Raw genomic sequence first — 27,393 nt, forward strand, 5'->3', positions numbered from 1 at the left:
TAGGCACACAGCTGGTGCAATGGATATTTTGTGTGTTCTTCTTTATGTGTGTGACAAACCAATGTGGTGTCGTTTCCTATGAGCGGAAAGTGCTCTCAGTGTATTGGTGCACGTACATCTCATAACTCAGATACGAGCTTATAAACAACCTTGAACGTGCCTATGACCGTGTATGGCAATCCAGTCTCCTCTTCAAGCTCCAAACCTTTGCCCTTCCTATTAGCTAAGTCCGTCTGATCGCCTCCTTTCTCTCCCACCGTCCTTCCTATGTCACCATCCATAATGCAGATTCCTACAACTTCTACCCCTCCGCCGGTGTGCCCCAAGGTTCCGTCCTCTCCCTTCTCTACCTTCTTTACACGGCGGACATGCCGCCGCCTTCACCCCCCTTACACCTTCTCCAGTACGCCGATGATACCGCCTTTCTTGTCCTCGCTCCCACCCTGCAACGCTCCCAGCACCTTCTCCAATTCCATCTTGACCGGTTCACCACTTGGTGTAACCAGTGGCTGCTCAAAGTCAATCTTTCCAAGACCCAGGCGATCATTGTAGGCAAAACCACCCCTTCCTTCCGTCTCCTCGATTTCTGTCTCACTACCTGCGGCTGTCCTATCAACCTCACCCCCAACCTCAAGTACCTTGGCGTAACCCTTGACCTTCGCCTCTCCTGGACCCCCATCTCTGGACGATCCAAGCCAAGGCACGCTCCCGCCTCCGCCTCCTCAAGCTCCTTTCTGGCTGTACATGGGGTCTGGACCTCTCCACCGTACTCCACACCTATAAATCCCTCATCTGCCCTATCATCTTTTATGCCAATCCCACCTGGATCGCTGCCCCTCCTACCTTCTACAAATCCCTTCAAATCCTGGAACGCCATGTGCTCCACCTCGCCTGTTGCATCCGCCGCCCCTCCCCCATGCCGATCCTCTACAACTTAATTCTGTTCCCACACCTCCTCCTTTTCCTCGAATGGATACGGATCCTGTACACCTCCCACAAACTTGATCCCCCTCACCCGCTTGTCTCTCCCATTCTTTCCCACCCCCATCCGCTGTTGCGCCTGTACTCCCACATCCCACCTGCTCTCCATGTCTCCACACTGCATACCCTTGCCCAAGGTGGCTTCCGCCAACTCCCCCTCCCTGATGATGCCCTCATCTGCTCCATCTAACCCTCCTACCAACTTTGATCCTCCCCTCCCTCCCCACTGTGGTTTTCCTCCAGGGCACCCTCTTTCCTTCCCTCCCTCCTTACTTACTTCCTCCCTCCCTCCCCCCTCCGCTGGCTTCCATGCACCCCCTACCCTCTCCCCTCCCCGTCCCTCCTTCTCTCCCACTGGCATCAACCTCCTCCCCCTCTCCCTCCTACCCTCACCTCTTCCCTCTGGCAGGCCCCCCATTTTTTTGTGTGAAGTGTGCGTCTTCGTGCGCCGGAGATCGTCGCCGAAGTGCTCGTGTTTGTCGTCCTGTCGATGCATCAGTGTCTCTCCGTCCGAGCTCCTCTGTTTCACGTGTGACATTGTGACATTCTGTATTCTCCGTTGTGTGCAGTGTTGAACTTTTTTTTTTTTTATCCGAGCAGTACGTCGGTGAACGACTACGCTTCTTTTTACTATGTGTGTCTCCCGTTTTTGTCCTCGATGTATGTTTGCTTTTCTGTATACCTGTTATACTGTGTGTCTTTCCTATGTCTGGAGAGCGTCGTAAATAGACCGCTGCCGGCCAACCTTGTTTGCAAGGTATCAAAATGACAGTAAAGGTAAAAAATAAAACAGTAATAAAATCGCTTTATAATGGCTTTATTTTTGGTACACTATAGATCCGATGATGACAGCAAGATTTTGTGGACACCGGTCATTGTGGAATGAAATAAACATAGCAAGCGATCTTAACTGGCATAAGATTTCCTATTCATCTTCTTGCAAAGTTTCACGAACCAGCTTTATATGGCGATTCTAGAAATATACTACATCTTCCTAAATATTGCTCATGTAGGGGTCGTGAGGACGAGATTAGAATAATTACGGCGCGCCAGAGGCATTTAAACAGTCATCCTTCACTCGCTGCACACATGAATGGAACAGAAAGAGGCCCAAATTACTGACACTATGGGAAGTATGGGAAGTATGGGAAGTGCTCTTCGCCATGCACTTCACAGTGTGCGCAGAGTATAGATTTAGATGTATTTTTTGTACTAAAGGTGCGGAACCCAAACTATTATATTATTTACTCATCCGTTTGTCACACTTGCTGCCAGAGAGTTGAAATTTTCATTTGGTTTGTCCAACGAGAATAGAGGGCCCACATCACACTGATATGCAAGGGTCGAACCTCCTGGAATTAGAGCGGCAGGGCAGCCGCTGGTACCGCAGAAATTGACAGTCGCGCTGACAAATTCCGCGACGCACTTGGCGCGCGTAATTATTTTTCCGTCCCGTATCCCCCCTCACCGACGCTCCCATCGTCCTCCCTTTGTGCCCACGCAGCGGGCGCGTGCGCACGGCAGATAAAACGCGTTAGCAATTACCAATCCGTCTTTATTATGGCCGGCGGTGATTATTAGGTGCAATTAGTTGCGGGCCAGGCGCCGGTTATGGCATGTAAATGAGTTTGGCCACGTGCGGGGGCGTCCGCCCCATGAAATACGGATCGGCGCCATCTGCAGTTTGTCGCCTGCCAACGGTCGCTCTTCGCAGACTACCGTTCCGAATAGCCTCTTCTCACAGTGCTGTGCCGCTAGCACGTTCGCACTGTAAACTTCTAACGCCTAAACGCCTACGTATTCTCGTGTGAAATCAGCCGCGTAGTTCTCGTATCAGTTGTCAGTGACAGAAACAAAGAGAGAGGTTTCACATATCATTTTAAACTCTAAAACTTCTATAATACACTACTGGCCACTAAAAAAATTGCTACACTAACAAGAAATACAGATGATAAACGGGTATTCATTGGACAAATATATTATACTAGAACTGACATGTGATTACATTTTCACGCAATTTGGGTCCATAGATCCTGAGAAATCAGTACCCAGAACAACCACCTCTGGCCGTAATAACGGCCTTGATACGCCTGGGCACTGAGTCATACAGAGCTTGGATGGGGTGTACAGGTACAGCTGCTCATGCAGCTTCAACACGATACCACAGTTCATCAAGAGTAGTGACTGGCGTATTGTGACGAGCCAGTTGCTCGGCCACCATTGACCAGACGTTTTCAACCGGTGAGAGATCTGGAGAATGTGCTGGCCAGGACAGCAGTCGAACATTTTCTGTATCCAGAAAGGCCCTTACAGGACCTGCAACGTGCGGTCGTGCATTATCCTGCTGAAATGTAGGGTTTCGCAGGGAACGAATGAAGGGTAGAGCCACGGGTCGTAACACATTTGAAACGTAACGTCTACTGTTCAAAGTGCTGTCAATGTGAACAAGAGGTGACCGAGACGTGTAACCAATGGCACCCCTTCCCATCATGCCGGGTGATACGCCAGCATGCCGATGACGAATACACGCTTCCAGTGTGCATTCACCGCGATGTCACCAAACACGGATGCGACCATCATGATGCTGTAAACAGAACCTGGATTCATCTGAAAAAATGACGTTTTGCCAGTCGTGCAGCCAGGTTCGTCGTTGAGTACACCATCGCAGGCGCTCCTGTCTGTGATGCAGCGTCAAGGGTAACTGCAGCCATGGTCTCCGAGTTGATAGTCCATGCTGCTGTAAACGTCGTCGAACTGATCGTGCAGATGGTTGTTGTCTTGCAAACGTCCCCAACTGAGGGATCGAGACGTGGCTGCACGATCCGTTACAGCCATGCGGATAGGATGCCTGTCATCTCCACTGCTCATGATAGGAGGCCGTTGGGATCCAGCACGGCGTTCCGTATTACCCTTCTGAACCCACCGATTCCATATTCTGCTAACAGTCGTTGGATCTCGACCAACGCGAGCGATACGATAAACTGCAATCGCGATAGGGTACCTTCCGACCTTTATCAAAGTCTGAAACGTGATGGTACGCATTCCTCCTCCTTACACGAGGCATCACAACAACGTTTCACCAGGCAACGCCGGTGAACTGCTGTTTGTGTATGAGAAATCGGTTGGAAACTTTCCTCATGTCAGCACGTTGTAGGTGTCGCCACCGGCACCAACTTTGTGTGAATGCTCTCAAAAGCTAATCATTTGCATATCACAGCATCTTCTTCCTGTCGGTTAAATTTCTCGTCTGTAGCACGTCATCTCCGTGGTGTAGCAATTTTAATGGCCAGTAGTGTATGTATACACCAGACAAAAACCCTGATCATCCCCATGAGACACCACGGTAATACCGTGCAATACCAATTCTACCTTTGATAATGGCCTCACTTCAGCGCGGAAGAGACTACACATATTTTTTCACGCGTGTAGTGTCCAGCCAAAGCCACGCATTGATGATTACACTGGAGTGACGAAAGTCATGGGATTCCTCCTAATATCGTGTAGGACCTTATTTGTCTGGCGTAGTGCAGCAACTCGACTTGGCATGGACTCGATAAGTCGTTGAAAGTCCCCTGCAGAAATATTGAGCCGTGCTGCCTCTGTAGCTGTCCATAATTGCGAAAGTGTTGCCGGTGCAGGATTTTGTGCACGAATTGACCTCTTCATTATGTCTCATAAATTTTCGATGGTATTCATGTCGGGTGGTCCGTGGCCAAACGATTCGCTCAAATTGTCCAGAATCTTCTTCAAACCAGTTGCGAACAGTTGTGGCCTGGGGACATGACACAAACTTGTTGTGAACATAAAGTCGATGAGTGACGACTGCAAATAGCCCCCATGTTTAACGGTTCAGTTGGACCAGAGGCCCCAGTCCAGTCCATGTAAACACAGCCCACACCATTATGGAGCCACCACCAACTGGCACAGTGCCTTGTTGATAGTTTGGGTCCGTGGCTTCGCGGGGTCTGCACCACACACGAACCCTCCGATAGCTGTTACCAACTGAAATTGGGACTCATTTGACCAGGCTATGGTTTTCCAGTCGTCTAGGGTCCGAACGGTATGGTCACGAGCCCGGTAGAGGCGCTGCAGGCGATGTCGTGCTGTTAACAAAAGCACTCGCGTCGGTAGTCTGCAGCCTTGGCCCATTAACGCCGCACTGTGCTAACGGATAAGGCAGTCGTACATCCAACATTGATTCTGCGTTTATTTGACTCAGCGTTGCTTGTCTGTTAGTACTGACAACTCTACGCCAACGCCGCTCTTCTCAGTCATTAAGACCATGTCCGTCGGCCACTGCGTTGTCCGTGGTGAGAGGTAATATCAGAAATTTAATATTCTCGGCACAATCTTGACGCTGTGGCTATCGGAATATTGAATTCCCAAACGATTTCCGAAATCGAATTACCCATTTGTCTAGCTCCAACTACCATTCCGCGTTCAAAGTCTTTCGGTTTCCGTCGTGCGGCCTTAATGACGTCGGAAACCTTTTTGAATGAATCACCTGAGTACAGGTAACAGCCATTGTACTGCCCTTTTACACCCCGTATAGGCGATATTACCACCATCTATATACGTGCATATGGCTATCCCATAACTTTTGTCATCTCAGCTTACATCCCGTAGAGTTACCAAACAGTGGGGTTGTTGCATGCTACGTTCCATCTGCTGTACCTGAAATAGACAGTTTCTATGAGATTTGGATCAGGTGATTAAGTGGGTCAGTTGAAGTGCGAGTATTCGTAAAACCAAGAGCGTCTAAGTGCAGCTCTGTGAACACCGTTGTTGTCATATTGGAAGGCAGGGGTGTCCACAGCATACTCTTCATGAAGATGTAGAAGAAAGTTCAACACTTGGTCACCGAAATTGTTGAAATATATATCGTGCTTCATGTTCACGTTACTCTGGATGAGTGTACCCCAGTCGCGGTACCGATAACACCCCTAAAACATCATGCAACCATCTCTGGCCTGCAGTACACCCACCAGTAGTCTTAAGAGCTATGAGCACTGGTGATCAGATGTGTTTCACAGTAGTGAATATGAACAAGTGCTCATAGTTCGGAAGGTATTCATTATAGAGTCCACGTTTACTAGACATTTTTTTCTTGTTTTCGTCCATACTAACACCTCTGAAACGTTATCAGTGGAGTTTTGGTTCACCCTACTTGTCCTGTGGGATATGACTTTTGATTCACCCTGTACAATCGACCTACTTGTATCACTGCCAATGACCATAATTTCCATATCTTCCATTCCACTGCAGTTATGCCCCAAGGCTCCGTTCTCTTTCGACTCCAACGTGCCATTTACGCTACTGATATGCCAAAGCAACCTCCTATGGTATGCTGTTGTCACCATTGTGCTACATTTGAATCCTACCACCCAAAAATGCCAACTATCCCTCCAACACCATCCAAACTAGTTCCATCCTGTTGTAACAAAGGGCTCCACTAGACAAATCCTTTCTAAACCCAGTCAGTAATTATAGGACAGGATACCTTCAGCCTCCACATCCATGATCTTTACATAACCATTTACGACTATTCTGTTCAGTTAACTAACACACGCTAACCATCCAGCCGAAAACTTACAACAGACTGAAATTACTAATCATGGGGATTGCATCCCTCCACTAACCTCTGAAACGTTGATCTGCCGTATCGTCCTCTACACCAGCACTGCATGTATATCCCTCCCTCGAAATCTTGAAATATCACGCTTTCTGCCTTGCTGCCCACGTCCGTTGAGTTTCCTCCACAGGTATGCTTTACTACCTCATCAAATTCCCTCCTCACCATTTGTGAACACCTCCCAACAACACTAATGTTTTTCTTATATGATTCAACTCCAGCTTAGATATATTGAGCTCTGCCCCGATATTTATCCATCCTGTCAATTTTCATTTTCCTGTCCTCGTATCCTACATCACATAAATGCTTCCCACCTTCCTCTCCATCTTTTTGTACTCATTTCTTTTTCATACAACTGGCCGACCCACAATCAAGTCCCGTCCCCAGTTTCTGTCTTCTACAATCCATCCCTCTATCTATTTCTGTCGCTACATTATAACAACTGATCACTTTGTTTATACTCCCATCTTACTACACTACCTAATTTCTAACCTTCTGTCTCCTACAATACACCCCTCCATCTATATCACCACGTTATAATACTACTGATTTGTTTATACTCCCACCCTACTACATAATTTCTAACCTTCTCTCTTCCAACTCTTAATCTTTTGCATTATAGGCCGTTCGACTCTTCTCAGTATCTTCTTACTTTCTGCGCTATGCTTCTTAACGTATTATTATTGTAGTATTACTTTTTTAAATTTAAAAAGAACTTAAACTATCAACATATGTTCTTTATGTATCACCAATGAATAATTAATAATTCTAAAAATCGATGTAAATGTTTGACCTTTTTAATCGCATTATATTTTACATATTTTGCAGGAAGGAGGCGTCGTGAGGAAGACCATCAAGGTGTTGGAAGGTAAGTGAATGAGCTGCCATATTGGTGTGTGTGTGTGTGTGTGTGTGTGTGTGTGTGTGTGTGGGTTCGCAATAGGCATTCCAGTTGTTGCAAGTGTAGTGTTGGATAATTTTTGGGTGGCTATTGAGATGAGACGTATGGGGATGAGGTACTGTGTAAGGGATGGTGATTATGACAAGTAGATTGTTGTTTCCAGTTGGATCAAAGACTACTTCTGTATACGATGTGTGAGCTTGTATTACTTTCAGAAAAGTTGTGCTGTTGAGTGGAAACTATGTCACCGTGGATGGAGTCCTTACACTCATGCCATTACTGGATAATTGTTGGGTGTCTGTATCAAAGTTTAGGTAATTGGCAATAATATAACTAGCAAAGGTAGAATCTATGTGGGTGAAGACGACGTAAGGGATGGCAGGTTTGAATATGTGCGATGCCACAGGTAATCGTTAAGGTTTTGAAGAAGAGGGTGAGGGTGAAGTAGTTGCTAAGGTTATGGCCAAAGAGAGATTTTCTCCCGGTGGACAATTGCAGCAGCCTCTCAGACCACGGAAGGGACATTATCTGTGCGATGTAAGAAACAAGAGGAAATTTGAATGATATGACAGGGTTGGTTTCATTTCGGATGCGGTATGAAATTAGTTGTGTTACAGGGTATGGATACATAAGGAATAGTTTGTTGCGAATGTACAAGGATTGTGGAATCTTGCCATGATGAGGGGTAGGTTTAATTTGTAAGGGAGAGGACCAGAAAGACTAGTGTGTAGAGACAGTTAAAATCTAAATGTACTAGGCTTTGAGTATGTGCTATGGGAAGCATGTGTATGGAGCTACTGGGATGAAAGAGATTACCAATGGGTCGGATAAGCACATTTAGTTCCGGTTTGACAGGTACAGCTTCCACTTAAATTTGACGCAGTAGGTGGGAAGGAAGTCATTGGAGCTGTTGCTGATTGACTGACTGAGGGGGTTGTGGGACTAAACGTCGAGGTCGTCAGTCCTGCGTTTCAAAAGTTACTTGCGTAAGATAGATGGTCCGCTAAAAGTGGGCGGAGCCAGTCAGAGAGGTCAGTCTATAAAGCGAGGAAGTTAAAACACGCACAGTAGAAGGCATAAAAGGGTAGACCAAATATAAAAACTGGAAAAACAAAGGGATAAAAGAGCTGTCTTTGCACGGGGGTGTGGTTCAAATGGTTCAAATGGCTCTGAGCACTATGGGACTCAACTGCTGTGGTCATCAGTCCCCTAGAACTTAGAACTACTTAAACCTAACTAACCTAAGGACGTCACACACATCCATGCCCGAGGCAGGATTCGAACCTGCGACCGTAGCAGTCGCACGGTTCCGGACGGCGCGCCTAGAACCGCGAGACCACCGCGGCCGGCGGGGGGAGTGGTCATGGGCCCCAGAACTAGAAAACACGAAGAGAGGCCACAACCACCCTGCCCCTGCTTCAGGAGTAAAGCAAAACTTCATATCTGAAAATGAAAACCACTCTCAAGTAGAAACCGAGGACTAGTTCAACCATCGGTGAATCGTCTGCTAATATTAAAGACGAGGAATCTGGAAGGCTACACTTAGTATGAAGGGCCAAAGGAAGGGGACGTTCCAACACTGTATGAAATACCGTCAGTGTGGCGTCACAGGGACGTTGGGGGGGATGGCTTGTTACGCAAGAGAGAACAATGGGTGAGCCTAGTATGACCGATGCTCCTTCTGAGGGGAGCGGAAGAGAGCGCCAAACAGCAGTAATCTCCTTGATTGGTTCAAATGGTTCAAATGGCTCTGAGCACTATGGGACTTAACATCTGTGGTCATCAGTCCCCTAGAACTTAGAACTACTTAAACCTAACTAACCTAAGGACATCACACACATCCATGCCCGAGGCAGGATTCGAACCTGCGACCGTAGCAGTCGCACGGTTCCGGACGGCGCGCCTAGAACCGCGAGACCACCGCGGCCGGCGGGGGGAGTGGTCATGGGCCCCAGAACTAGAAAACACGAAGAGGGGCCACAACCACCCTACCCCTGCTTCAGGAGTAAAGCAAAACTTCATATCTGAAAATGAAAACCACTCTCAAGTAGAAACCGAGGACTAGTTCAACCATCGGTGAATCGTCTGCTAATATTAAAGACGAGGAATCTGGAAGGCTACACTTAGTATGAAGGGCCAAAGGAAGGGGACGTTCCAACACTGTATGAAATACCGTCAGTGTGGCGTCACAGGGACGTTGGGGGGGATGGCTTGTTACGCAAGAGAAAACAATGGGTGAGCCTAGTATGACCGATGCTCCTTCTGAGGGGAGCGGAAGAGAGCGCCAAACAGCAGTAATCTCCTTGATTGGTTCAAATGGTTCAAATGGCTCTGAGCACTATGGGACTTAACATCTGTGGTCATCAGTCCCCTAGAACTTAGAACTACTTAAACCTAACTAACCTAAGGACATCACACACATCCATGCCCGAGGCAGGATTCGAACCTGCGACCGTAGCAGTCGCACGGTTCCGGACGGCGCGCCTAGAACCGCGAGACCACCGCGGCCGGCGGGGGGAGTGGTCATGGGCCCCAGAACTAGAAAACACGAAGAGGGGCCACAACCACCCTACCCCTGCTTCAGGAGTAAAGCAAAACTTCATATCTGAAAATGAAAACCACTCTCAAGTAGAAACCGAGGACTAGTTCAACCATCGGTGAATCGTCTGCTAATATTAAAGACGAGGAATCTGGAAGGCTACACTTAGTATGAAGGGCCAAAGGAAGGGGACGTTCCAACACTGTATGAAATACCGTCAGTGTGGCGTCACAGGGACGTTGGGGGGGATGGCTTGTTACGCAAGAGAGAACAATGGGTGAGCCTAGTATGACCGATGCTCCTTCTGAGGGGAGCGGAAGAGAGCGCCAAACAGCAGTAATCTCCTTGATTGGTTCAAATGGTTCAAATGGCTCTGAGCACTATGGGACTTAACATCTGTGGTCATCAGTCCCCTAGAACTTAGAACTACTTAAACCTAACTAACCTAAGGACATCACACACATCCATGCCCGAGGCAGGATTCGAACCTGCGACCGTAGCAGTCGCACGGTTCCGGACGGCGCGCCTAGAACCGCGAGACCACCGCGGCCGGCGGGGGGAGTGGTCATGGGCCCCAGAACTAGAAAACACGAAGAGGGGCCACAACCACCCTACCCCTGCTTCAGGAGTAAAGCAAAACTTCATATCTGAAAATGAAAACCACTCTCAAGTAGAAACCGAGGACTAGTTCAACCATCGGTGAATCGTCTGCTAATATTAAAGACGAGGAATCTGGAAGGCTACACTTAGTATGAAGGGCCAAAGGAAGGGGACGTTCCAACACTGTATGAAATACCGTCAGTGTGGCGTCACAGGGACGTTGGGGGGGATGGCTTGTTACGCAAGAGAAAACAATGGGTGAGCCTAGTATGACCGATGCTCCTTCTGAGGGGAGCGGAAGAGAGCGCCAAACAGCAGTAATCTCCTTGATTGGTTCAAATGGTTCAAATGGCTCTGAGCACTATGGGACTTAACATCTGTGGTCATCAGTCCCCTAGAACTTAGAACTACTTAAACCTAACTAACCTAAGGACATCACACACATCCATGCCCGAGGCAGGATTCGAACCTGCGACCGTAGCAGTCGCACGGTTCCGGACGGCGCGCCTAGAACCGCGAGACCACCGCGGCCGGCGGGGGGAGTGGTCATGGGCCCCAGAACTAGAAAACACGAAGAGGGGCCACAACCACCCTACCCCTGCTTCAGGAGTAAAGCAAAACTTCATATCTGAAAATGAAAACCACTCTCAAGTAGAAACCGAGGACTAGTTCAACCATCGGTGAATCGTCTGCTAATATTAAAGACGAGGAATCTGGAAGGCTACACTTAGTATGAAGGGCCAAAGGAAGGGGACGTTCCAACACTGTATGAAATACCGTCAGTGTGGCGTCACAGGGACGTTGGGGGGGATGGCTTGTTACGCAAGAGAGAACAATGGGTGAGCCTAGTATGACCGATGCTCCTTCTGAGGGGAGCGGAAGAGAGCGCCAAACAGCAGTAATCTCCTTGATTGGTTCAAATGGTTCAAATGGCTCTGAGCACTATGGGACTTAACATCTGTGGTCATCAGTCCCCTAGAACTTAGAACTACTTAAACCTAACTAACCTAAGGACATCACACACATCCATGCCCGAGGCAGGATTCGAACCTGCGACCGTAGCAGTCGCACGGTTCCGGACGGCGCGCCTAGAACCGCGAGACCACCGCGGCCGGCGGGGGGAGTGGTCATGGGCCCCAAAACTAGAAAACACGAAGAGGGGCCACAACCACCCTACCCCTGCTTCAGGAGTAAAGCAAAACTTCATATCTGAAAATGAAAACCACTCTCAAGTAGAAACCGAGGACTAGTTCAACCATCGGTGAATCGTCTGCTAATATTAAAGACGAGGAATCTGGAAGGCTACACTTAGTATGAAGGGCCAAAGGAAGGGGACGTTCCAACACTGTATGAAATACCGTCAGTGTGGCGTCACAGGGACGTTGGGGGGGATGGCTTGTTACGCAAGAGAAAACAATGGGTGAGCCTAGTATGACCGATGCTCCTTCTGAGGGGAGCGGAAGAGAGCGCCAAACAGCAGTAATCTCCTTGATTGGTTCAAATGGTTCAAATGGCTCTGAGCACTATGGGACTTAACATCTGTGGTCATCAGTCCCCTAGAACTTAGAACTACTTAAACCTAACTAACCTAAGGACATCACACACATCCATGCCCGAGGCAGGATTCGAACCTGCGACCGTAGCAGTCGCACGGTTCCGGACGGCGCGCCTAGAACCGCGAGACCACCGCGGCCGGCGGGGGGAGTGGTCATGGGCCCCAGAACTAGAAAACACGAAGAGGGGCCACAACCACCCTACCCCTGCTTCAGGAGTAAAGCAAAACTTCATATCTGAAAATGAAAACCACTCTCAAGTAGAAACCGAGGACTAGTTCAACCATCGGTGAATCGTCTGCTAATATTAAAGACGAGGAATCTGGAAGGCTACACTTAGTATGAAGGGCCAAAGGAAGGGGACGTTCCAACACTGTATGAAATACCGTCAGTGTGGCGTCACAGGGACGTTGGGGGGGATGGCTTGTTACGCAAGAGAAAACAATGGGTGAGCCTAGTATGACCGATGCTCCTTCTGAGGGGAGCGGAAGAGAGCGCCAAACAGCAGTAATCTCCTTGATTGGTTCAAATGGTTCAAATGGCTCTGAGCACTATGGGACTTAACATCTGTGGTCATCAGTCCCCTAGAACTTAGAACTACTTAAACCTAACTAACCTAAGGACATCACACACATCCATGCCCGAGGCAGGATTCGAACCTGCGACCGTAGCAGTCGCACGGTTCCGGACGGCGCGCCTAGAACCGCGAGACCACCGCGGCCGGCGGGGGGAGTGGTCATGGGCCCCAGAACTAGAAAACACGAAGAGGGGCCACAACCACCCTACCCCTGCTTCAGGAGTAAAGCAAAACTTCATATCTGAAAATGAAAACCACTCTCAAGTAGAAACCGAGGACTAGTTCAACCATCGGTGAATCGTCTGCTAATATTAAAGACGAGGAATCTGGAAGGCTACACTTAGTATGAAGGGCCAAAGGAAGGGGACGTTCCAACACTGTATGAAATACCGTCAGTGTGGCGTCACAGGGACGTTGGGGGGGATGGCTTGTTACGCAAGAGAGAACAATGGGTGAGCCTAGTATGACCGATGCTCCTTCTGAGGGGAGCGGAAGAGAGCGCCAAACAGCAGTAATCTCCTTGATTGGTTCAAATGGTTCAAATGGCTCTGAGCACTATGGGACTTAACATCTGTGGTCATCAGTCCCCTAGAACTTAGAACTACTTAAACCTAACTAACCTAAGGACATCACACACATCCATGCCCGAGGCAGGATTCGAACCTGCGACCGTAGCAGTCGCACGGTTCCGGACGGCGCGCCTAGAACCGCGAGACCACCGCGGCCGGCGGGGGGAGTGGTCATGGGCCCCAGAACTAGAAAACACGAAGAGGGGCCACAACCACCCTACCCCTGCTTCAGGAGTAAAGCAAAACTTCATATCTGAAAATGAAAACCACTCTCAAGTAGAAACCGAGGACTAGTTCAACCATCGGTGAATCGTCTGCTAATATTAAAGACGAGGAATCTGGAAGGCTACACTTAGTATGAAGGGCCAAAGGAAGGGGACGTTCCAACACTGTATGAAATACCGTCAGTGTGGCGTCACAGGGACGTTGGGGGGGATGGCTTGTTACGCAAGAGAGAACAATGGGTGAGCCTAGTATGACCGATGCTCCTTCTGAGGGGAGCGGAAGAGAGCGCCAAACAGCAGTAATCTCCTTGATTGGTTCAAATGGTTCAAATGGCTCTGAGCACTATGGGACTTAACATCTGTGGTCATCAGTCCCCTAGAACTTAGAACTACTTAAACCTAACTAACCTAAGGACATCACACACATCCATGCCCGAGGCAGGATTCGAACCTGCGACCGTAGCAGTCGCACGGTTCCGGACGGCGCGCCTAGAACCGCGAGACCACCGCGGCCGGCGGGGGGAGTGGTCATGGGCCCCAGAACTAGAAAACACGAAGAGGGGCCACAACCACCCTACCCCTGCTTCAGGAGTAAAGCAAAACTTCATATCTGAAAATGAAAACCACTCTCAAGTAGAAACCGAGGACTAGTTCAACCATCGGTGAATCGTCTGCTAATATTAAAGACGAGGAATCTGGAAGGCTACACTTAGTATGAAGGGCCAAAGGAAGGGGACGTTCCAACACTGTATGAAATACCGTCAGTGTGGCGTCACAGGGACGTTGGGGGGGATGGCTTGTTACGCAAGAGAAAACAATGGGTGAGCCTAGTATGACCGATGCTCCTTCTGAGGGGAGCGGAAGAGAGCGCCAAACAGCAGTAATCTCCTTGATTGGTTCAAATGGTTCAAATGGCTCTGAGCACTATGGGACTTAACATCTGTGGTCATCAGTCCCCTAGAACTTAGAACTACTTAAACCTAACTAACCTAAGGACATCACACACATCCATGCCCGAGGCAGGATTCGAACCTGCGACCGTAGCAGTCGCACGGTTCCGGACGGCGCGCCTAGAACCGCGAGACCACCGCGGCCGGCGGGGGGAGTGGTCATGGGCCCCAGAACTAGAAAACACGAAGAGGGGCCACAACCACCCTACCCCTGCTTCAGGAGTAAAGCAAAACTTCATATCTGAAAATGAAAACCACTCTCAAGTAGAAACCGAGGACTAGTTCAACCATCGGTGAATCGTCTGCTAATATTAAAGACGAGGAATCTGGAAGGCTACACTTAGTATGAAGGGCCAAAGGAAGGGGACGTTCCAACACTGTATGAAATACCGTCAGTGTGGCGTCACAGGGACGTTGGGGGGGATGGCTTGTTACGCAAGAGAAAACAATGGGTGAGCCTAGTATGACCGATGCTCCTTCTGAGGGGAGCGGAAGAGAGCGCCAAACAGCAGTAATCTCCTTGATTGGTTCAAATGGTTCAAATGGCTCTGAGCACTATGGGACTTAACATCTGTGGTCATCAGTCCCCTAGAACTTAGAACTACTTAAACCTAACTAACCTAAGGACATCACACACATCCATGCCCGAGGCAGGATTCGAACCTGCGACCGTAGCAGTCGCACGGTTCCGGACGGCGCGCCTAGAACCGCGAGACCACCGCGGCCGGCGGGGGGAGTGGTCATGGGCCCCAGAACTAGAAAACACGAAGAGGGGCCACAACCACCCTACCCCTGCTTCAGGAGTAAAGCAAAACTTCATATCTGAAAATGAAAACCACTCTCAAGTAGAAACCGAGGACTAGTTCAACCATCGGTGAATCGTCTGCTAATATTAAAGACGAGGAATCTGGAAGGCTACACTTAGTATGAAGGGCCAAAGGAAGGGGACGTTCCAACACTGTATGAAATACCGTCAGTGTGGCGTCACAGGGACGTTGGGGGGGATGGCTTGTTACGCAAGAGAAAACAATGGGTGAGCCTAGTATGACCGATGCTCCTTCTGAGGGGAGCGGAAGAGAGCGCCAAACAGCAGTAATCTCCTTGATTGGTTCAAATGGTTCAAATGGCTCTGAGCACTATGGGACTTAACATCTGTGGTCATCAGTCCCCTAGAACTTAGAACTACTTAAACCTAACTAACCTAAGGACATCACACACATCCATGCCCGAGGCAGGATTCGAACCTGCGACCGTAGCAGTCGCGCGGTTCCGGACGGCGCGCCTAGAACCGCGAGACCACCGCGGCCGGCTCTCCTTGATTGTGCGGGGTTATTACTGAGAGCAGTAGCACACCAGATGTCATTGCACTTTTGGGCAAAGAGAGATTTGATGTGTACCACATATCTGCACCTGGAATCATGAAAGGGTATGGGGAGTAAGTATTGGCCTCTATAGCCAGTTCATTTCCTGGTATGAGTCCTCCCTCGGACATGGGTGTGTGTGTGTTTGTCCTTAGGATAATTTAGGTTAGGTAGTGTGTAAGATTAGGGACTGATGACCTTAGCAGTTAAGTCCCATAACATTTCACACACATTTGAACATTTTTTCATTTCCTGGATTGTAGGTCTTTCAGTTGGAATTGAAATTTGAGCCCAATTAGGTGGCATCTCACTGAAAAATCTGCCTTTGAAATACAGTTGTGCTAACTAGAATGATACTGATATTTAAGTCAATGGCTAATAGTAACCACACATTCCCAATTATCTTGGAAACGGACCTTTGATTATTGGAACGCTTCTGTTGTATACTTTCATCCGTGTTAGTTTTTGGTATTATGTATGATTCACCCTGTACGTTCTAATCTCTGTTTTCCATAAAATTTTTGCACTCTTACGGTTCCCTGTAGAACCACGAAAGTTATTCCGCGGTGACTTAACGCATGTCCTATCGTGCTATACGCTTTTCAACTAAGTGCTTTCCACGTATTCCTGTTTCTGGCCAAGGTTCTGTGGAGAACCTCCTAATTTATGATTCTCTTGCTTACAGGGTGGTACTCCAAGCATGTAAACTCATAAATGTGTTTCTCAAGTAGAGGCCTATGTTTGATACTAGCAGGCGTCTTTTGGCGATGAATTATCTCTCTGCCTGTGCTAGTTTGCTTCTTACGTCCTATTTGCTTCATCCGCCATGCTTTTATTTTGCTTTCAAGGCAGCACAGTTCCTTCATCTGCTACTTGGCTTACAGCTTTGATATGAAGTACATTGCTACCCTCGTTCCTGCCACTCCTCATCACTTTCGTCTTTCTTCGGTTTACTCTCAATCCATAATGCGTCCACACTAGGTTGTTCATTCGATTCAATGGGTCCTGTATTTGTTGCTCAGCTTCATGTAGGGCAGCAATGTCATCAGTGAATCTTATGAGTGATATCTCCTGCCATATGAAATAATTGTGTATATTAAATTAAATAGGAGGGTAGCTTGGATCTTTCTATATCTGTGTCGTTCTGTTCAGGGTTTTGTTGTAGGTATTAAGATGCCTATGTTGAATCGCAACTGACACGGAAATGAATGAAAGCTTTCGATATATATTTATTTATTGTATGACGTGAATGACAAAATGCCAATAAGTACAAAATGAATAGTTAGAGATATCAGGTATAGAAAACAAGAGTAAATGAGTATTACTGGAACATATTAGACGAAAACCATTTTAAACTTTTCATAGGCTGATATCTAGGCGGCGAGTTTAGTTCAGAGCTGCGGAAATACCTCGTAAAAAGTCATTGTTTCCTCTTGATACGCCCGCATCTCGTGGTCGTGCGGTAGCGTTCTCGCTTCCCACGCCCGGGTTTCCGGGTTCGATTCCCGGCGGGGTCAGGGATTTTCTCTGCCTCGTGATGGCTGGGTGTTGTGTGATGTCCTTAGGTTAGTTAGGTTTAAGTAGTTCTAGGTTCTAGGGGACTGATGACCATAGCTGTTAAGTCCCATAGTGCTCAGAGCCATTTTGAACCTCTTGATACGCTCGAAGTCCACACTCCAACAAAATATTGTTGACAGTTTATCGAGGCGCGCTGCAGCTGGTGGTTGTTGTTGTGGTCTTCAGTCCAGAGACTGTTTTGATGCAGCTCTCCATGCTACTCTATCCTGTGCAAGCTTCTTCATCTCCCAGGACCTACTGCAGCCTACATCCTTCTGAATCTGCTTAGTGTATCCCTCTCTTGGTCTCCCTCTACGATTTTTACCCTCCACGCTGCCCTCCAATACTAAATTGGTGATCCCTTGATGCCTCAGAATATGCCCTACCAACCGATTCCTTCTTTTAGTCAAGTTGTGCCACAAATTTCCCTTCTCTCCAATTCTATTCAATACCTCCTCATTAGTTATGTGATCTACCCATCTAATCTTCAGCATTCTTCTGTAGCACCACATTTCGAAAGCTTCTATTCTCTTCTTGTCTAAACTAGTTATCGTCCACGTTTCAGTTCCATACACGGCTAGTCCCCATACAAATATTTTCACAAACGACTTCCTGACACTTAAATCTATACTCGATGTAAAAAATTTAGCTTGTTCAGAAACGCTTTCCTTGCCATTGCCAGTCTACATCTTGTATCCTCTCTACATCGACCATCATCAGTTATTTTGCTCCCCAAATAGCAAAACTCCTTTACTACTTTAAGCGTCTCATTTCCTAATCTAATTCCCGCAGCATCACCCGATTTAATTCGACTACATTCCATTATCCTCGTTTTGCTTTTGTTAATGTTCATCTTATATCCTCCTTTCAACACACTGTCCATTCCGTTCAGCTGCTCTTCCAGGTCCTTTGCTGTCTCTGACAGAATTACAATGTCATCAGCTGGATGAAGATGTCTGAAAATGCTCCATTTGTCAAGAAAATCAGCGCATCTTCCATGACAAGTTCGGATTTTGTTCAGCGTAATCCATTCCTAACGCAATAGTTCCAACCCTTGCTGGAGAGTTTCTACTGTAGATGCACCTTCTAGATGAGGTCGAAACGTGTTTCTCCACTTGCGCTAATACTCTAATGGGTTATAGTTCCTATGACTCAGTGTTTCTGTTTCCCTTATAGGCGGTCCTCTAGATTTCAGCCTCATTCTCAGTAGTTCTCGTGATAAACGGAATAGAAGTTGCAGACTGCGAAAATTCTTTTATACTCTCTCAAGGCAGCATGGTTTTTTCGGAGATCTAGTGGAGGGATTTCCGACAGACAACCTGCCTGAGTTCAATGTCAATCAGGTTGGTGTGGTGGCTGTTTAACGAGACAGTAACACAATATTCCGCGCAGTAGTAAAAGAGAAAAGTGCTGTTGCGATAAGTATGGGCCTTGCACGGCCAGGTGAGCTTACACAGTTTCTGCACAACAATATTCTTTCTGGTTCTGAGTTTTCCGGCAATATTGGTCGGCAGTTTCTTGAATGAAAATGTGCGATCCAGTGTAAACCCAAGGCATTTTGGAAAATGATTGTTATCTATGGTGGATTTGCGCATGACATCGAGTTCACGGATTATTAGTCTCTTGTGAAGTTGGAAATCGGAGAAATTTTATGTGACGTCCGTATATACTGATCATTAGCTAGCAAATTTTGTTGTTGTTGTTGTTCTTCTTCTTATTATTATTATTATTGTTCAAAAAATGTTCAAAGGTGTGTGAAATCTTATGGGACTTAACTGCTAAGGTCATCAGTCCCTAAGCTTACATACTACTTAATGTAAATTATCCTAAGGACAAACACACACACCCATGCCCGAGGGAGGACCAGCCGCACAGTTTATGACTGCAGCGCCTTAGACTGCTCGGCCAATCCCTCGCGGCATTATTATTGTTGTTGTTGTTTGCTGTAGTTGGATCATGCAAACCTTAGTGATCCAATTTTCAGAGTTCCCATGCAGCTATCATTTTTTTTTGTTTCCGTGAATTCTCTTTCTTTGTTTCTTCACTCCACAGGTGCGGATCCAGGCTTGCCTCAAAATATGTCTCATCTTTGTCGCCTCCGTTAGGAGAGGGTATCTAAGTGACATCCAAACTCTCTCTGGAATTTTTTTTTGTTACTTTTACTCCGCCCGAACAGGTCATGAAGGCCCCAACGGTACCGACCGGCCGCCGCGTCATCCTCAACCCACAGGCATCACTGGATGCCGATATGGAGGGGCATGTTGTCAGCACACCACTCTACCGGCCGTATGTCAGTTTACGAGACTGGAGTCGCTACCTCTCGATCAAGTAGTTCGTCAGTTTGCCTCACAAGGGCTGAGTGCACCGTGCTTTCAAACAGCACTCGGCAGACTGGATGGGAACTTTTTTGTTTTTCTTTAGAATGTAGACATCTGTCACCGTGTATTATCCATGTCCACAGTTACACTTTATCTGCCCCCTCCCCCCGCAAATATCATTTAAATAATAGTAACAAAGGGAAGCTGAAAAGAATCTCAGAGTAAAACTTTTTGTTATACAGCAACAAGGTACTGTATTTAGATGTTCCAATATGTTAATTTATTTCCGTTAATGCTTAGAACATCGTTATAGCGTAACTATAAAGAAACTAAAATTCAGAGTAATACATCATTTGAAAAGTGGTCATCATAAAATTTGAGATATTTAGTAGCCCGTCATGCAATTGATTTGAGAACTCTAATAGCAACAAAGTTTCCCCAACTTCGACAATGTCGTAATTTTCACGATAATTAGCTGTCCTAGTGACGGGTTTTATGCAACCTGCAACACTTCCAAATACCATACACAAGACTTTCATATTCTCTCGCTCGCTATGTGCAAATTATTAGTCTACAGAAAGAATGGACAGGACCTTTTTGTTAAATTTAATGTACTTAAATTTTGTACAGGTATATGTTTTCAATAGAGCCCATAGTTTTCGAATTATTCAAGAAGAATGCGGTTTTCTTCAACAACTCGAAAATCCTGGCATCCAGCGAAAACGTATCAGAGTACGAAATTTAACTATATTAAATGTACTACATAAAGGCGCAGTTCATTTTTTTCTGTAGGACTAATAGTCCTACAGAAACAAACGACAGAATATGAAAACGTTACTTGTGGTTTTTGACGGTGCTGGGGGTTGTATAAAATCGTTCGGTAGGGGCAGCTGAATTACCTTATAATGAAGTGTGCACTCACCATTATCAGTATTTGACTTAGCTCTACGATTGTGAATACAGGTCTGTAGAGTACGGCTATGCAAGCTTGTAAATGAGTAGAATGTTCTTGGCAGTATACATGCATACACGTATGTTGCGTACATTACACACTGAAAAATGACCTCAGCAGTTTGGTCCCTTAGGAATTCACACACACACACACACACACACACACACACACACACACACACACACACACGTTACCCATTGCAGAAGAAGCACAGAAGTGTCAAGTCATACATCATGGGGAGTAGTTAGTCCTGAGGTACAGTTGGTGAACAGATGGCTCGGCGTTAGCCAAGTTGAGCCGGCTAGCAGCTGTTGGACCGTTTGCGTAGGTCCCGAGGGAAGGTGGCGGTGGGCGATCTTCGGGGCTGGAGGCTACTCTCTAAGGGGAACGGCAGCCCGAGTGTGTGAGGAGCTGGCGCGATAAGACCAGAGAGCTCTCTCACACACTGTCTAATAGCTGCTGCCGCTGACTGCCGTTGCTTTCGCTCCGATACGCCGTAGGCCAGGGGCACAGCTCGCTGCTATCATCTTTACAGCAGTTGTTGTTATTTCCTCTCCGAAAAAAATTGATTATGCCATAAGTACAGCAGTTAGTCGCGAAAACGACCACTGTGTGACACTCTAGTTTCGCTTATTTTTCATTATTGTTATTATTTTTTGTCCGTGCATTGACCAACATAGCATCTTCATTTCCTCTATTTGCTCGTCGTTTCACTTTGTCCTTTTCTTCCAGTACTCTTTCACCCCATATTACCTTTGTTACCGAGATTGATCTGAGGTAAAGCCGTCAACACTCGGACCGTGCATTCGACCGTTGAGCGTCCCGAGTTTGTGACGTCACGGGTGGAAAAGCACGTCGGGGAGTCATTCCGAACGTACAGAGCAATATCTAACGTGACATATTCTGAACACGCGTTTGAACGTTGCCCAGTGAGATGGAAGAACGCCACCTACATCACGTGCACGCTGTCTGTCTTCAGTACAGACTCACGAGACGATATGTTGGCTTTCATTTGAAGCCCATGTGTATGTATGCTGTTCCTAAGCATCAGTAAATTGAGAATCTGTCGAAAACCCGTCGTTCATTGTAGTATTTGTTATAATAAAATTACGGGAAACTTCATATTGGTTCAAAATGGTTCAAATCGCTCTGAGCATTATGGCACTTAACATCTGAGGTCATCAGTCCCCTAGACTTAGAACTACTTAAACCTAACTAACCTAAGGACATCACACACATCCTTGCCCGAGGCAGGATTCGAACCTGCTACCGTATTCATATTGGTGGTTAAAATGTCTATGAGTGTCTATAACAAATGCGATGAGCTTGATATAGTTTGTTATAATTAAACGTCAATTAATAACATATCTACTATCAAAGCTTTCTGTACACGGTAATATGCAAAGTATGACCATTCAACTTCATGGTCGGTATAGCGCAATGAGTAGCGTCGCAAATGGTAATGTTGCTGGTTCGCGCTCCACTTAATCAAAATAATCTTGTTACTACCTTTCGCGTTTTCTAATAGGTTCTGATACTTTCTTACTAGTTTAATAAAAGTATATTATATAATATTCGATGTTACGTAAATATAAGTGCGGTATTTCTGAGAATTGAGTTTGTACAATTGGTTTCATTTACAAAACGGCTTGCAAAAATGGTTCAAATGGCTCTGAGCACTATGGGACTTAACTTCTAAGGTCATCAGTCCCCTAGAACTTAGAACTACTTAAACTAACCTAAGGACATCACATACATCCATGCCCGAGGCAGGATTAGAACCTGCGACCGTAGTGTTCGCGCGGTTCCAGACTGCAGCGCCTAGAACCTTGAACGGTTTTATTTGTGTATAGTACAGAAAGACCAACATAACTAGCATATGGACAAGAGAGCAAATGTGTATTTTCTTAGAGATAACGTAGAAATTTTACGCCCGTTCATTTCGTAAACAGGGGGATGTGCGAGGAAGATGCAGTCGGCTACCACCACTGGAGCGTCCTGCGATCGCGTATGCCACGTTAAGAAATGAAAGTAATTATGATGTTTTTTAATAACATTCCTGCAACTGCCGCACCTAATCTTCTTTTTTCACTGAACTCAAATTATGAACTTCACAGCATTTTTTCATAATCAAGAATTATAATCGTCATCAATTAGAGACCTTAACTTTTCCCGGCGTATTGCTTGTTCAGATAACTTACGGGTTTGCTGCGGGGTGACGTCGTCGACCCCCGCCGATATTTCGACAGGAGCACCCTGCCATTCTCAAGGCACAACTGCAAGGAGGAAGCAATGTGAACCCAGGTATTAAATTCCCTTGCACATTGCTTCCTGCTGCCTTGAGAATGGCAGGGTGTACTCCTGTCGAAATATCGGCGGTGGTCGACGACGTCACCCGGCAGCAAACCCGTAAGTTATTTGAACAGTCATCAATTAGACTTCCCAGCGGGCATAATATAAGAAATCCATTACCACAGAATCACTTCCTTAAAGTGCACTTGGTAAAAGTTCAGTACAAGCAAGTTAGAGGTATAAAAGGGAGTCAAGGGGCAATGCATCGTGAATACGTCTTTGGTGACGTCTCAATGCAGGCATTGCTCTTAGCGGAAGGCTGTGAGATACATTAAAAATATTTTTCAGTGATATATTACCAAATTTAAATTATTAGGAAGCATTTAGAATATTTTCCACTTCCATTACAAGTACTGACTGGCAACTGTTTCAGAACTGTTGGCACAAAGTGATGTTTTTCAAATGTATAGTAGGTAGTCATGAAATGACCGCTAGTTCCACTTAGCAGAAGTTTGAAGACGTGACTTCTAGGAAGTTTAGGGTTCCAGAGTGCCTACCAACTTCCAGATGATTTTCAATTTTTGCTACTTATAACGAATGGGAATCAACAGAATACTGGAAGGTTCATTCTTGAATCTCTACGTCAGCATCCCTCTGTTATGACATTGGTGCGTCATTAATCGATTGATACTGATGTTTTGATAAAGTTTAAGATACTTTCTCGCATTGGCAATTTATCCGGTTTAGGAAAGGCATGCTAAGTTTATAAATATTTCTCTCGAGAGCATTAGAATACGTAACGTAAGCGTCGTCTGATTGAGTTTCACAATGAAATAGGGGAGCAAAACACGCGTCATTACTTCGAGTTGCTAACAATTTACGTGCTTGGAAACGGCGTGTAACTGATAACTGCGTTATTTGGAAGTTTATTTTCGTTACTTGACTTACATTTGGAAGGTTTCTGCAACGCGTGTGTGAGATGGAACTGCCAATAACGCATAATTTGAGACGAAGTCGAAGGGAACCAAAAGACCGTAAAATTTTCGTGCACTCCAGGAGTAGTTTGTTACAGCTGTATTGAATGACTGTTGTGCGTAGATGGATTGACTTATATTTTGCCGGCCGCAGTGGCCGTGCGGTTAAAGGCGCTGCAGTCTGGAACCGCAAGACCGCTACGGTCGCAGGTTCGAATCCTGCCTCGGGCATGGATGTTTGTGATGTCCTTAGGTTAGTTAGGTTTAACTAGTTCTAAGCTCTAGGGGACTAATGACCTCAGCAGTTGAGTCCCATAGTGCTCAGAGCCATTTGAACCATTTGAACTTATATTTTTGGGAAACCCAAGACTCTTGGGATAGTTTCCTGCTTTCACATTCGCTGGCTTCGCCAAATCACAGACAGACTATCTGCGACAAGGCACTTACCTCGGCAAGAGCCCCTGTGTCTGCAGAAATGTGTCTCCGTACAGTTGTTCCAACCCTGAGCGGAATTTGACTACACTTCTGATATCCGCAGCCTTCCCTACGATTGAAACAACTATAGTTCAATTCTTTTATCTTGGCGGTTCGCGCATGCCCGCCCAGACCCGGGAGATTGCTGCGTTGCCAGTTGCACGCGCCAAGAGAAGCAGCGCCATAGTATAGCATAGTTCGCAAACTACGTTTAGGGGAGAGCGCGCAGTTTATGAAGTAAAGCCACCACGGCCGCATTCACCCTTTCGCTGCTACATAGACGTGCTCCCCGCATTCCGCGCTGTGCGCGATTATGTCATCACTGCACTGCTCGCCTGTGCAGACACATGGTGTTCCGACTGCTTTGACACACTTATCATTCGATTTCACAAAAACTATTTGGCCCAAAAATTTGATTTTTACACGTCGTCTTGACTGATACCTTCCCCCCATAAATGACTTAATTTTGTTTCGATGTTCAACGCAGTTATTGTGCAGCATTAAGTGTAGTAAACCATTGCACGAAATTTTGAAGAGTTTGCAGAGGTAAAAGTTCATAGTGTATACTGTCCATATGGTCGGTTTTAGTTGCCACTAGAAATTTCAAAAAATTACATTCAAGTGAATAAAATTCATGAAGTAAGACACTTCGATATTGTTTTTAAATAAAGAAAATATTAAGCATCAAACAAGGTTTGAACTCAGAATTTTTCGCTTAGTAGCCAAACACTTTTTTTTATTGTCTGCTCGGGGCGGACGTCGTAACACATCCGTTTAAGTTCGTTGATGATCAATTAACTCAGATTTTTTATTACAGAGGGCACGCAACTCTCTGACCGAACACGCTGAGCTACCGTGCCGGCCAACACTTTAACCATAGCGCTAACGCAGCTCGTCATGCGATGGACTTCGTGGAGGGCTTGAAAACATTACGCAAAATACCGACAAACACTGTTCGTATGACAATGAATTACTCACGTTTCGTCGAAGTACAATAAGAAATAAACGATTACCGCTGTTCCTTATTGCGAAAAAGCGGTTAGTGAGAATGATACAAACACCTCACCTTGCTATCGCCTTAATTAGGAGGCTTATTGCGTGTTTGGTTTAATTAATTAATAGAATATGCAGCAATTGGTATAAAGAATGCTTTTTCCAAACTTTCTATAAAAGGAAGTCTGCTATCAAGACATTGCTTTTGTTCTATTACTTAATTTATGACTGAACGTTTCTAAAACTGAAGACACTCGTTCGTGCTCTGCACTACAGTCAAGCTCTGGCAACGTCTTTCTCTGTTCATTGGATGACTGTGTTTTGTGACGTCAGATGCGCAGAACGAACCTAAACTCGGCCGCCGTCGTAAATGACGCGCACTTTAGCTGCCTCTGATTTTAATGTAATAGCTTACTATTAGGAGCTGTAGCAGTAGCAACTCATGTTGGACTGTTATTTACGTGCTATCACGCTGCACCTCGGCACTGCACTTCCGGTGCCATCGTGTACGTGGTATTTATGGCATTGTACTTGCAGCTGCGGTAGCGGTGGCTGCGTACTTGTGCGAGACTGCTCGGCGGTCCTCGTGTGTCGCAGGAGCCAAGCCGTCTGGCGGGCACAGCATAAATTCTCATTAGACGTCCCCCTCCCGTCCCATCCCCCCCTCCCCCCCTCCCTACCGCCTTTACGACTACCGTGGGGATACCACGCCCGGCCACGCTACCCCGCGCCACGCGAGGCGCAGCACGGCCCAACCGGCGCTGCGCTCTTTCCGTACTTTCCTCGCCGCTGCGCTTTCCTCTCGCTCTTCATTTCCTCTGCCTCACCAGCTTCCCTCGCCCACCCATCTCCCGCGCGCGGCGCTCCTATCGCACAGCGGGCCCCTCGACTTGGCAGACACCTAGCGCTCCCGATACAGCGCCGCCCGAAAATTTATCACAGATTTCGGCTCGCACCTTTCTCCGGACAGGGAGCACTGGCGCGTGCGGGAGGAAGCGCAGAGGAAAGAGCTGGAAGAAGTAGAAGAAAACGAAGAAGAAATCTGTGCCGGCGTATCTCTTTTAACTTGGCCATTTACTTAGATGTTGGCGAGTTCCTGGGAATTTGGCCGCGTACTTTTAAAAAGGCCTCGCCTTGCCGGGTTACATGATTCACGGTAAGCTCCGAGATACCCGCGGCTGCGTATAACGTTGCAGCAGCTTCACCGCGCCGGACGGGCTGTTTCGTTTCGGACTTCTCGACAGCTGTGTAATCCGGTTTGTTACCACTCTTCTTACGGCAAGAGCAAAAAAAAAAAAAAAAAAAAAAAAAGAGAAACGCAACGGCACGCAGGAAGCAATTTTTTGTTGAGACGCTATTTAGCATTTAGCCTTCCTACACAATACTCAATTAACCGTGGGATTTACCCGATTGCCAGTAGCGCTACGTACACAACAAGTCAATAATAATACCACGTTACAGCCCAAAGGCTTGCAACTGGACCATCGAACAACCGCCTGTGTCGAATAAAACCTTCTAGATTAGGTTCTCCTTACTGGTAGCTTGTTTCGTTCTCTTTCGTCCAGACTCTTATTATTGTCTCTAAGAAATACTGTCATTGACCTGTTATATGACGACTTTCGTAGTGTGGATGTGCTTTCATTGGCTCGTCGTATGATAAGTTCCGCGGTGCGGACATAGTGTGTTTGGCTCATCACATGACAGGTTTCGAAATGTGGAAGCTCTGTCAGAAGCCCATCTTGACCGATTTCGTCTTGTCGTCCTGATGCCATTGCCCCATCACATGGCTGGTGTCGTGGTATTGAGTTCTGTCATTGTCTGCCATATGACAGGTATTGTGATTAGTGCCAGCGGTCATTAGCCCATCATACGACACAGTTAAAATGGTTCAAATGGCTCTGAGCACTATGGGACTTAACTTCTCAGGTCATCAGTCCCCTACAGCT

General features: G+C 46.7%; 1 protein-coding gene across 1 annotated transcript in view; it reads left to right on the forward strand.

Annotated features, from left to right (window-relative positions):
• The window catches only part of LOC126199459 (uncharacterized), a 1,573,541-nt gene that overhangs the window by 381,062 nt on the left and 1,165,086 nt on the right, over positions 1-27,393 (forward strand). Inside the window, exon 4 of the mRNA XM_049936380.1 lies at positions 7,442-7,481. Within this exon, the coding sequence (XP_049792337.1) occupies positions 7,442-7,481 (40 nt within the window). The remainder of the gene's footprint in view (positions 1-7,441; positions 7,482-27,393) is intronic.

The sequence above is a fragment of the Schistocerca nitens genome, chromosome 8 (assembly GCF_023898315.1).
Source record: "Schistocerca nitens isolate TAMUIC-IGC-003100 chromosome 8, iqSchNite1.1, whole genome shotgun sequence".
Lineage (NCBI taxonomy): Eukaryota > Metazoa > Arthropoda > Insecta > Orthoptera > Acrididae > Schistocerca > Schistocerca nitens.